This window comes from Pithys albifrons, chromosome 5, assembly GCF_047495875.1.
Source record: "Pithys albifrons albifrons isolate INPA30051 chromosome 5, PitAlb_v1, whole genome shotgun sequence".
Classification (NCBI taxonomy): Eukaryota; Metazoa; Chordata; class Aves; order Passeriformes; family Thamnophilidae; genus Pithys; species Pithys albifrons.
Window position 1 is genome coordinate 21,306,601 of NC_092462.1, and position 12,876 is coordinate 21,319,476.

General features: G+C 36.0%; 1 protein-coding gene across 2 annotated transcripts in view; it reads left to right on the plus strand.

Moving 5' to 3' along the window:
- GRID2 (glutamate ionotropic receptor delta type subunit 2) overlaps positions 1 to 12,876 on the plus strand; it is a 712,351-nt gene that overhangs the window by 480,340 nt on the left and 219,135 nt on the right. For both annotated transcript variants that reach the window (XM_071555860.1, XM_071555861.1), the window contains exons 6-7: positions 3,354 to 3,527; positions 8,521 to 8,682. In XM_071555860.1, coding sequence (XP_071411961.1) covers positions 3,354 to 3,527; positions 8,521 to 8,682 — 336 coding nt within the window. The remainder of the gene's footprint in view (positions 1 to 3,353; positions 3,528 to 8,520; positions 8,683 to 12,876) is intronic.

The window sequence follows — 12,876 nt, forward strand, 5'->3', positions numbered from 1 at the left end:
AGGAAGGGACACTCTCCTCTCTTAGTGTCATGATTTCATGTGATGAAATGCTGGCATGCACTGGAAAATAGAGCAAGTCAAGTATATTATAAATACTGGAGTCATCCTCTTGGCCCAAAACTAAGTTGTTTCCATGAGAAATCCTATTGCTGCCTTTCTTTGGGACTTACTGCAGGAGTATGTAAGTAAATTCTTTTCCTCCATGTCTCTCACTACAGATGCAATTGCTCTGTGGTGAATAGTAAGTCTGTGCCTGGGCTGTTCATCTTAAAATAATGGGACAAATCTGAATGGCAATATATATTAGGTGTCCAGTATACTCTTTCTTCCTACTAGAGTCTCTGCTTTATATTTCATGATCCTCTTCAGTTCCCTTTTCCTGATTCATCTCTAAAGAGTCATTAATTTAAAACATCCTTTACTTCCTTATTTATTTGCCTGCTGAGATGAAATGTACCTCTAATTTTATCCTTGTTCCATTTGTGACTGGACACTCTCCCCTTCATTCCAAGTTCAGACCAACAAACAAAGGCTTGGAACTATATATTGAACTTCTGATTAAAAAAATAAATAAAACAAAAAACCAAATCAATCAAACAAACAAAAACAACAACACAAACAACCCCACATAACCTAGCCTAAATTTATACAGGTGCCAACTCAGTTCAACTTGGCCAACTTTCTAATTTATTTTTTTTGACATTTGATGCTTGCATAACAGATCATCTGCCATCCTTTTATCATTACACTGTATCCTCTTTTGAAGTGCAAATGAAAATTGTTTCCTCTCATACAATAGTTGCTTTATATAGTTTTCTTAAGTCAGATCCAAAATTCAAGAATGAGAGATGATATTGGAGAGTCATTATATAAAAGGCTTGTCACTCAGTCAGTGCCAAGTATTTAAAAAAATGACAAAGAAATACATAGCAAATGACTAATGTTGAATTTGGGTTTGTATGGCATTGCGTTGTTGCTAACCTAAAATCTGAATTTATGATATAATCAGTGGAATGCACAGCATTTGAAATAATAGCTGCCATTAATCTATAGATGTATATACCTCATTGGCAACCATATAAAATCTCTTTGGTGTTTGAATTCTGTTATTATTTCCCAGGTGATGTATAAAAATATGAGGTAGTAACCTAAAGGTTAAAATGAGAACACTCTATTTAAAATACACCAAAAAATGCTGACTATAGAGAACATAAATACACTTTTAAGGCAGAAAAGATAAATGTTTGAAGATTTGAAAGTCAAAATCTTGTTTGAAGTAATATTTGGCAACATAATGTGACCATGCAGGTATCTGTTTTTACATTATTAGAACAAATCGAATAATCTTGGGTTTACAGTTTAGGCATGGTGTATAATAAAACCAGGCAGACTTCTTTTTAAATCCGCTGAGAAAGGATATAATTTAAAATCAGGATAAGAAGTTTCTTGAGCTCTCCTTTATGATTACATTGAAAGTATTTTAGAAACATGATATTTATTTTGCTAAAGCAGCATTTTTTAAATTTTATTTTTACCTTGCAGCTACTGAAATGATACAGGCTAAATGAAAAGATGGCATCTTAAGCTGAGATAAACCATTATCTGTGGTACATTAAGAATTAATCGACCAGAAATGCAAGAGATTACACTGGACACAGCTGATGTTATGTGTTATTTCTCTTTGCAGAAAAATCTATATTTCATAAAGAACATTGATAACAGATGAATTCAGAAACTATGATAATCTGTGAAGGCAAATAAAATACTTTTACTGTAGTAAAGAGCATAGAAGTTAAAATTTACATCTCACATATTTTTCTTCCAAAATTTAAAGAAAATAAACAAATACCAGTATGCTCAAAGAAGTTGCTTCAAAATAATGAAAGAATATTACACTGATGCTACAAAAAATCCAAAATAACTGGGATAGTTGTCTTAACATTTAGAGAGCTGTTTTTTCAAAAGACCTGGATTTCCATTCACATGAAAGATTCCACAATTTGAGATCAAATCTATCTCCTCATGTCTCCTCAGTCAGGAAACTAAAGGCAGAAAAAGATGATGGCATTTCTTTACAGGTACAACAAAACAGATGTGCTGTATCCTTCAAAAAGTAAAAAGCTATAAATATACAAATAGAATCTAAAATATTGACTCAACTGTGGCTTTATGAAAGGGGGATGTTAAATGCAGACTGCTAATAGGAGCTCCTCAAGTACCTCCCTTCCTAGGGGCACACTCACAATTTTAAATGTCTAGAAAGTTTAGGACGTGAGCCTCTGTAATTAAGACAGAATACGAACAAACAGTTCAGCATAATGAAAAATGTATTCTGTTTAAAAAGACTGAAAAAATTTTAGATTGTTTCTACTATTTTACAGAAAATACAGACACAGAATTAACTTGAAAGCTACCAGCTGACCCTATTTGAGTCATCAGAAAAAAACTCAGGTTTAACTAAAGTTCAAGTTCTTATGTGAAGGTTGGAGACAGTTGCTGTTGCTTGTGAGCCCCTGCTCCTCTTACAACACATTCCCTGAGGGTCTCATCATTTCAGGGTGTAAAACACCATGTTCCCAAACTGAAGGAATTTATGCTGTGTAAAGAACTGTTTTTCTGATTTCCCTAGCCTGTCTTAAACTTAATATTTTAAGCTTAATGTTTCACATATTGATGTATTTACTTAGTCATTTTTTCTTTAAAATATGTGTCTGCAGAGCTGTGTTCCACTGTGTAAGCCTTAATAGGTACCTTATGGAATTAAAATCTGGTTTTGAATTAGGTCTTGCTATAAACAAGCACATTCGCACCTAAAATGATCGTACACATTTTCTTTGCCCTTTTGGTAAATGATGTTTTCTAACTTGCACATTGTTTATAGGTTCTTAATAGTCTGTATGTAGGAAATAAATACTCATGGCCTGAACAATTGTCAGTACCTTCACAGTTCCTGAGTAATGCTACATTCAGGAATACATCATGGTATGACTTCCCACTGATTTATACATTATCTGTCAAGGTTGCTGTGAAATGCTTTTTAAATAAAAGATCAGAAGAGGTAAAAGGAGAGGCAGAGAAAACCCCAAATGGAACAACTAGGCTCAATTACATCTACAAATATTTGGTGAGGTTTGGGCACAGTACAATTTAAACTGTTGCAGTTAAGGGTGATCTGTCAGTTGTTTTAATGAGCATGCACACATTGTTTTTGAGGCTGTGGCAGAGCTTGGCAATAGCAATGCATCAATCACAGGCCTCTTGGTCCATTCAGTTTATTTTTTGTTTATAGTCTGGTCGTCACATTTCTGAATTTTAACTCTCATGCGTATTCTCTCCCTTGCTTTATGTTTCAGGAAATAAACGATGTGGATGTGCAGGAGCTGGTGAGAAGGTCAATTGGAAGGTTAACAATTATTCGTCAGACATTTCCAGTCCCCCAAAACATAAGTCAGCGCTGTTTCCGTGGCAACCACAGAATATCTTCATCACTGTGTGATCCGAAGGACCCTTTCTCCCAAAGCATGGAGGTAGTTCATATACTAGTCTATCCCCACCTGGGAACTGTCTTTCTAGATAAGTTCTAAGTTTTTCCCCAGGGGCTTAGTGTAACTTATTGTTATTTTTCATGTCATCTCTGACATATAGTTTAATGGCTTATGGCATGACAAAAAATACGTGGGTTAGGGGGGCAAGTGTGACCACTGGAGAACAACAACTTGCCCACACTAAGTAATAAACATCCAAAAAAGTTACCTCATCTCCACATAGTGGGGTATTCATTTTGTTGCCTTGCTGAATTTTAATTTTTGTTATCTCACCCAGAAGAATCTCCTCCTTGTAATCAATGTCTCCTGAGTTGTTGTGCTTCTCTAAGCTTCAAACATGTTGTCAATAAGAAAGTCTTCCTGGGGAGCACCCACATCATCTGTTTCAAGTGTTTTAGTGTACACATCTAAATCTAAGTTATGAAGCAGCCTTATTTTCAGGGTTGTTAATCACCAATTACAATTAAAGGCTTCTTACCACATGAATTGAGCAATAGGATCATGGTCGCTGCCCTCCTGACTTCACAGTTTTTCCAAGAAAAAGTCCCGTGTCTCTCTCATTAGACTTCATCCTGGCAAAGCTATGGCAAATCAGGAGTGTGAAATTGGCTTAAAATGTTGATTTTACTTGGATTTCTTTTTGTCTGTGATCATTTACGCAGTTGTGGAAAGATGACTGCATTTTATTATTTTTAACAGTGGGAGAAGAGTGAGAGTGACCAATGGGAGCAAAATAGCAAGGTTTTGAGGAGTCTTTGCTTAAAAGGAAAATGTGTAAAGGGAAGAGAAGCGTAGATAGTCTTGCCCTGTTTCAGATTAGTTGCAAGAGCCTTTGTCTCCCTAATTGTTGACAAAACAGCCGGTAAGCAATAACTGATAGTATGAAAATCTTTGGCTGTAGCACGATCTTATTAGAGTTCCTAAACTAAACAGGGCTGTGTAAGGTACATAGATGCATAAGATATCTCTATAGACTATTTGGGAAGTGCAAAAGTCCTTTAGGCTGTGCTGTTCTGTTGTGGCAGCAAGGTCATAGAGGGAACTTTGGTAGTCTATGGATAATGTGTTAAAGCTGAGGCTGTAATTACATGCAGGTGCTGGAGATTGCAAAGAGCAGTTTTCGTGAACAAAGTTCATGAAACTAACTACAGCAAGGCAGAAAACAAGAATCATATATTGATGGGAAGGTTCATGTTTTGATTTATCTTTCTCTGCAACTTCATTTTCATTTTCACTTCAACATTTGCCTGACACTAGGAAAAAGAAGTTCAAGAAATCCAAGTTTATTCTCCACAAATTGGCAAATTCTGTTTAATGTATTAAATTGAATGCCATACCTTAACCTGTACTTTATGATCAACCTATAGCTTGAGGAGCTGTAATACTCCTACTGAAAGCTTTCATAAAATTTTGGTTCAAAGGAGCGACGAAAGCTTGACTGGTTCATCTGTTCACAAAAAGCAGTGGACTTGCTTTTTCCATGCTTTCCCCAAGATGGCTGTACTTCATTATTAGCTAAGTGAGACAACATTTAGAAAGTGAAAGGAAGGAAAACTCTTGACAGTTTCCCCTGTGTCTTCATATGATGCACAGACCTTTGAGTAGCTGTGGGATTTGTTTGCTGCTTCTTTGTTCTACTCAACAATATTATAAATTAGTTTCCAATCCAGCAGGGAGTTGGAACAGTTTATAAATTGAAATTACTAATGCTTCTTTTTTTTATGACATTGAAGTGTGACTAATCAGAAACATTCTCTGGAAATTATAAGGGTGGATTTCTTGATTCATTTTTTTCTAAATTACTCCCCCTAAAGTCTGTGTGAATAATTAATTTCTTTCCATTGTCTTTATTAAAACACTGCAGAATATTTTGGTGAAGGTGTCTCATTGTGTCTCTGGATTTTTTCTAGTTGAAACAACTTCTATAAATGTTTAGCATTTTGAAGGCAGGAAGTTAAAAACTGGATTCACAGAAGTATTTAGTACTGTAACCTTTTTGTCTAAAAACTATGTGTAATATTATAGGTATACATAAAATAACCACTGTTAATCCAGATTAATCACTCATCCCTAATCTAATTGCTAAATACCTTTCTTCTGCACTCTGGAACAAAAATTCACATCTGAATTTTGAAGTACATCAACAGAAGATTATGCAATTAAATAGTACTTGGTAATGCCAGTGTCCAGCTGTTAGTCTAAGAGAGAGACTTGGAATAAATAAGGTTCAGTAATGGATACCAGGCAATGCATTAAATGCCCCAGTAAATTTACGTGGGAAATTAATAAAGGTGTAAAGTGACTTTAAATTACAACCCTGCTTTGTTCATCAAGACAGTTACTAATGAAGCATACTTCTGGTAGTGACAGGGAAGGGTGATTTTGAGAAACAGAAATTAATTGTAGTGTCTTTATCATTGCATTAGCAGTGATTGATTGCTGTAAATGTTAAGCGGAACTATTAGTGAGGGAATGACAATGCTTAATAATTGCTGAACTCTGTCCTGCTGAGCCCCTGTTAAGACTTGATGGAGACCCAGCTGTATTACTCTTAGATTAGTGAGTGCATCCTTCCTCATGAACTGTGACAATTGTCTTCCATTCCCGTGACAGTAGGTTACAGAAGCTACCTTGAAAGCAATGTCATTTTGTTGGGAAATGATGACTTAGCATCTATAGCCCTTCATGTACCAATTTAGTCTCATTAGTGACCTTACTCCCTCTGCTCTCCAGAGGTGGTGTAGGGCCCTTTGGCAAAGGCTTATACAAAAAAAACCACCCTTGCCTTACAGCATAGTGATAATTCCTTCCCTTCCCATTCCAAGAAATATCCCTCTAGTGCTGATTTCATTGGAGAAATACAATTTTTGCTGAAATACTTTGAATTCTTTATAGGTTTACAACACACAGGGAAATCATCTAAGTTGTTTTAAAAATGCTTGATTATCTGAACTGAGATCCTCAATGCATGTTTTCAGTTCTGTCATACCCAGTGATGCCTGGCCTATGCATCTCCAGAAAGTAAATTTGTTCCTGGGTGAATACAGAAATGGAAATATTCATAGTCATTGGAGAAGCCTGAGTGAAATTTATCATTTTAGGGAAAAAGGCAATAAGGATCAGAGGTTCTGTACATCTGTGGAACTAACACTGTAGAGCTGTAAAGGTAATAGAGGATTCTGGGAGTTTATCAGAAGGGAAAGCAACAGACAATTAGATCTCCTTTTTGATAAAATGTGTAAGTCAAAAAGTCTCAAGTAATTCTGACAAGGTAAGGAGTAAGGCTCCCTCTTCCCTGGGTGCTAGGCAGCAGGAATCTGGCGCAAAGCCCTCCTGGAAACGGAATAGAGCAGGTTATGTATGACACAAGCAAAGCCAACATAAAGGTGGAATTTACAAAAGAAAATAAAACCATAAAATTTGGTTATATTAAAAAGAGTAAAGTAAGCAGGAAGAGAGGATGTTTATTTCTTCTTTTTTTCCTTGTGTTTTTTTTTCTTTACTTTTTAAGGTGATGTGTGGTTTTGCCAGTCAGTGTCTCAGATCTTCAGCATTATTTTGCTTCCTTGCCATGTATCCCCTCCCAGCAGCTGTAGGACTTTCCCTGCCTTTGAATATATTTAAACAGCAGAATAGGGGCATTTTTCGCAAAATCAATGTACTTTCCTATTGAAAGCCTCCTTCTGCTTTAAGTGTTTGAGCACACCATCTGTATCTGTGTAAAAACCCCTTACAGAGAAAAGTCAATATATTCCACACATCTGAGGAAATATTTTTTGGCTTGTCTGTAGCTGATGGAGTGAAAAACACAGCAACTTTGCCTCAGTTAACAAATTGCCGCTGGCTAATTTGTTGTCAGGCACTAGGAATGCTCTACAGACCCCTTGATCAGGCAGCTGAGGAAACTGAGTTTCCCTCAAAAAATTCAAATGACCAATAGGTATCTAAAAATAATATTTCCAAAGGTCCTTTCCATTTCTGAACATGATTTTTCTTCAAAACTTCTGTTCAGGGCAGCTGAGGTTTCTTTTTATGTTGCTGTCAGTAACTTAAACGTTCCTGCCATTTGAGGGCAGAAAAGACTGATTTAAAGCTATATTGTAAATTACTTGTTTCAAAAGTGTTCATGAATTCTGAGCCTCTGTTCTTTTGTGTTTAATTGTATCTTTCACATCTGACTTTGTACTGTGGGCATTTAAGAGTACATATATAGAAATAGTGCATGGGTAAGTGGAACTGGCACACATGTAATTTCTTCAGTTCAAGTGTTCTTTGATCCCAAACTGGAACTTCTTCTCACTGTATGCATGTAACTATGCTCACAGTGAAACATATACACATCTACTCTGTATGAGTTTTGTCCTGTGAGGAATTAGCAGCCAACGCCAAATGCTCTGACAAGAAGCACTTTAAATTGCAGAATCTACATGCATTTGCACACTGCCACTGACGGAGATTTCATTGAATCATATTTCATGCCAAAATTTGACTCAGTGAGAACTGACTGAAAAAATCAGCAGCGAAAAACACAACAAAATTATTTATTTTGAGTTTTCAGAGTTTATGCTTTCCAGAAGAACATAACAGCCTTGAAGATAACTTAATGGTGTCCAAATACCTAATAGTTGAAAAATTGAATCTTGCAAGCAACTGGTTAAAAAAAAAGCAAGTCTGTTTGCGTTCATGAGTAGGGCTTTAAATCTGGCAAGTGGAGCTGTGCCAGTGATTGGGCTGCCTCTGCTTCTCCTGTGTGTAGTTTGTTGATGCGAGTCACGTGCAGTGTTACAGACCCTAGCTACAGATTTTACCAGAGCTCAAAGGTATGGCATTTGGACTCTACAAATTTTTCTTACAACCAAATAAGGTGTTTAATTACCTGAGGATTATGGGTGAGGCGAAACAAATGATAAATTGTAGCTGCTGGCAGGAGACTACAAATAATAGTGCTAATATTTCCCTTTTGATCTCCTTACAGATTTCAAACCTGTATATATATGACACTGTCCTCCTGTTGGCAAATGCCTTCCATAAGAAGCTGGAGGACAGGAAGTGGCACAGCATGGCCAGCCTCACCTGCATCAGGAAGAACTCTAAACCTTGGCAAGGAGGACGATCAATGTTGGAAACCATCAAGAAGGTACCTTTCCCCTGTATTTTCTCATCTTTGATTTCTAAAATATATACATTAGGCAGTATTTCCTCCTGGGGTGCATACTACTCTTGTCAGTACTGGCAATGTAGTTTTAATATATCCACAGTTCCTGAATGAAAGTAGCCTTTATTTGGTTTGGGCTATTTCTTGGTTGTTTGGTTTTTACCGTGTCATAATAATCATACTGAAATAAATTCGATGAGTTTTTTTACCAAAATTACAAACCAATAGGATGTTCAAATAAGAAAAAGTGAAGAAGCATCACTGTCATAGTTTAGGAAGAAAAGCCAATAAATTCACTATTTGTAAAAGAAAAAAAAACTGTGTAATTACACTTGGGAAATGTTCTGGGGAATTCACTGTTATGCTGCTTTTGACATTACTATAGTGAAATCATAGAAATGAGAGTGAGGAAAACCTTAACTTATCTAGGCTATGTCCTGCCATTGAAGAACTATTCCTATAACAGTCTCTTCCATGCTTTATCCAATGTCAAACTTTCACTGCTTCCCTGTGATTATTATTTTATGCCTTAATCATGCTCATGCTCAAGATGCTTTTCCTGTTTTTCAGTCCTTAAAGATAGCTTTCCTTAGTTATTTCCTTTCTTCATGATGCTTACAAGCTCCACATACAGACAAATATCACAGCCTTCTGGATCAGTATTTAGTCAATATGCACAGGTTCATAGTTTACCCTTCCCTGTAAGTTACTCACCTCATTCTCCTTATGTTATTGATGTCTTTCATAAAACTGCCTTCTCATTTTTCTGCATGTACTTTCTGGTAATGTCTACTTACATTGAAAGTGCTGGCAGTGCCAACATTATAAATACAAACAAACTCAACATTAAAAAAAAAAGTGCTTTATTTATGGATTTCACTAAAGGACATAAAAATAATTTAAAATGTAATGTTATCTTGAGAAGTTGCTGTTCTACATGAGGTATTTAAATATACTAGAAATTATGATGATGCAGGCAAAATGTAAGATTCCTTTGAGCACTGCTTATATTTTACCCAGTCCCAGGTTAATCTGCATTAACTTCAAAATAACAGTTCAGGGCTTTCTTTGGTGCCTGTTCCCAGTTTCCATTCTAACAGTTTGAAGTCATGAGACTGCAAGGATAATCCAGGACACATGTCTTATTTCAGGGGCAGGATATGGCTTTAAGGGGCTCTAAACTGTATTGCTCTTAACATATCAGAGCAATTTCAAATTCCCATTTGGCAGTCCCAGGTATTTTAAGCTATGTTTCAGGCAAGACTGGTTCTTCTCTCAACTTGGATTTTGTAAATACTGTTGCACACTTTTTCCTTAATAAACTAAATGCTGTTTCTACTTACACAAATCCAAATAGGATGCCTGAACTGGAAAAGTCAAAATACCAACTTCCACTTTAGAATTAGATTTTACTCTCCGAGCTGGAGTTTCAGGCTAAGTCTGGCAGCCCTGCCATCATCTCTAAATTGAGAAGTACTACACCATGAAAAGGGCTGCTGACTCTTTTGTATTATAACTATTTTCTTCCTTGTGTTGTGGGTGCAACACTGATCCTGTTCTTTCATATAAACATCCTTTATGCTGTATCTTACCACCATAACCTCTCTTTGCATCTCAGTTTGTTTCATTCTTTGCCACATCATCCTAGGTATCCAGTTTATCTTTTTCCAATTCTCATCTTCTAAAATGATGTGATTAATAAAACAGATTCCTTCTGTGACCGTTCACAGAAGCGCTGTGCTGTGTTCAAGATTAACCCTGAAACATGACAGGAAACAACCAGGAAAAATCTGAAAGCATTCAAAAAGCTTGCTAAGAAATGAACCAAATGCCAAGGAAATTCCTGATATGTGTAGCTGACCAAACTTGCACCCAGTCACTTTTGGGTTTCTCTGCTGTTTCAATGAGATGGCTTTGATAAGAAAACATTTTATGGTGTAAATGGAATAACTCAAATACTCCTTACACTGCAGTGTGCTGACAGAGATGAATTTCTAGAAGTAACATGCTAAAATGGAAAGTCAAGATTTAATCCAAATGAAATACAGAAATTTCCTCTGTGTGTATATCAGTAGCATTTCAATCCATGGGCACGGGAAAGCTAAGGATTGTAGCTGAGAGCTGGAATTGCACAGGAGCAGGAATCCTGCTTTAGTTTTGTGGCCTACTTTCCCTTTTCTTTCACTAAAGCACTTATGTAGAAGAATTTCAGGATCACAGCTGTGTACTTTTGAAATTAAAAATTTGGCATTGATGAATGCCTGGTAAGGTATCAGAAAAATAATGAAATAAAAATGTAATGAAGGAAAAAATAAAAACCACTTAATCTCTATTCCTGAAAATGCTATTTTCCATCTTGCTTTTTTCTTTAAACATCTTTTCTCTCCTGTCATTCTGGAGAATCCTCTAAAATCAACAGAAATACAAACTGTTTCTGAAAAACATACCAGTTTTCCTTAATTCTGAAAAAAAAATCCCTGTGTTATTTAAATAGCTTCTGAATAAAATATCCATATTTTCATGAAATCACTGCTTTTTAAATTTATGTATAATGGAATGCCATAAGAAGGTGCTTGGTACAGTTCAGGATGAAGATAAATTCTGAGATTTCTTAAATACTCCCGGAAAAAGAACTTCCATTGTCTGCACAACCTTAATTCTCCCTTCGTGATGATCTGTACTGTAGAGCTGAAATCACTATCTTGTCTCAGATTGCCCAGAGTCTCAGTGTAGTTTCATTGGGAGTCAAATTGTAGTCAAGTATCATGGTGGAGGGAAAAAGTATTAGGGAAGAGATATCTAATTCCAGCCTTCCTGCCTTAGGAGAGGACCAGCAAGTGAAGTAGTTGTTCTGGCAGAAGCAAAGTACAACTGAGCTTTTACTGCTAAAAATGAGCAGGAAAAAAATAGTTCTAGAGGAAGCTTCTATAGAAGAGATATTGTCTGTCAGACTTCAAGATCCAGAAACAGGAATGGCTGGTAGTGTTTTAGCTGCAGAGGAAAATCTCTCTGATTTCTGGAGGGGGAAATAAGAAAAAAGTTGGGAAATCATTATAAAGCTACACATTGAAGAAGGTAGAAAAAAGGATATTGATGTTCTACCTGCAGCAGCAGTTCTTAAAAATAAATAAACTGGTTTCTTTATGGTTAATGAGCTAGTTTAGGAGAGCAGGGAATGAGGGAATTAGGTTCAAATATTTATTAAAATTGCAAAATAGCTGTCTAAATCATTCTTTATTGTCATTTCTTACTTTTCACTGTTGAATGTTTGATTTGTGCATCACTATTTCTACAAACTCCAAAAGCTGTTTTTTTCTGTGTGAATTCAGCTGATCGGACAAAGCCTAAAGAAAACATTCTAAGCCCACTACAATTATTTAAATCTAATATCTGTTTCTACCCATTCTGGAACTGAATAAATAGTTAAATTCATCAGGAAATACAATCCTTCTAATGAATTTGGCCAGCTCTAGCAATTAGTTTAAATTCACTTCTGTAATGGGAGCTATCCCAAAGCACATGCTCACTTGTTTATTTCTCAGTAAAGCTAGTTCACAGTCATAGAAATAAACATCACTAGAAAATAATTCTACTGTTGGAAAAAATTAATCTTCCTGAGTAGTCAGAGAATAAGTGTAAGTAGGATTATATGGAGGATCAACTCAGGAATACGACAAGTTTCTGCATATTTCTTCTCTTACATGTATAGGGTCTCTTCAAGTCACATTTGTTTAGCTCACTGACAAACAGCAAATTTTTAGTGGTAGCAGCAACATGCAGTCTATTCCTTTGTCAAAAATAAGCCGTAGCCCAATCTTGTTTCATGAATCATGGTGGAATTGTCAACTAGTTCTGGTCTCAGAAATGTAGTGATGTTCAGTGGTGACTAGTGAAAAAGATTCCAAATTGCTTTTCAAGATTGGACAATCTGTGCTAGCAGCTAAAAATGGTGTGTTGGATTGAAAACTCAACAGCCTTCTCCAGATCAGATTTTTGTAATAATAAAGTGCGAAACTCATATTTAATGCTTATACCATTTTTTTTCCTGCCTGTAGCCACATTTTTTATCCTTAATTGCAAAATAGCTACTGTCTGAGAGTAACCATATTTTGAAAAAAAAGAGGAAGTTTGAACTGAAACTATGAGAGCAAGTACTACATTTTATATCTGATGATT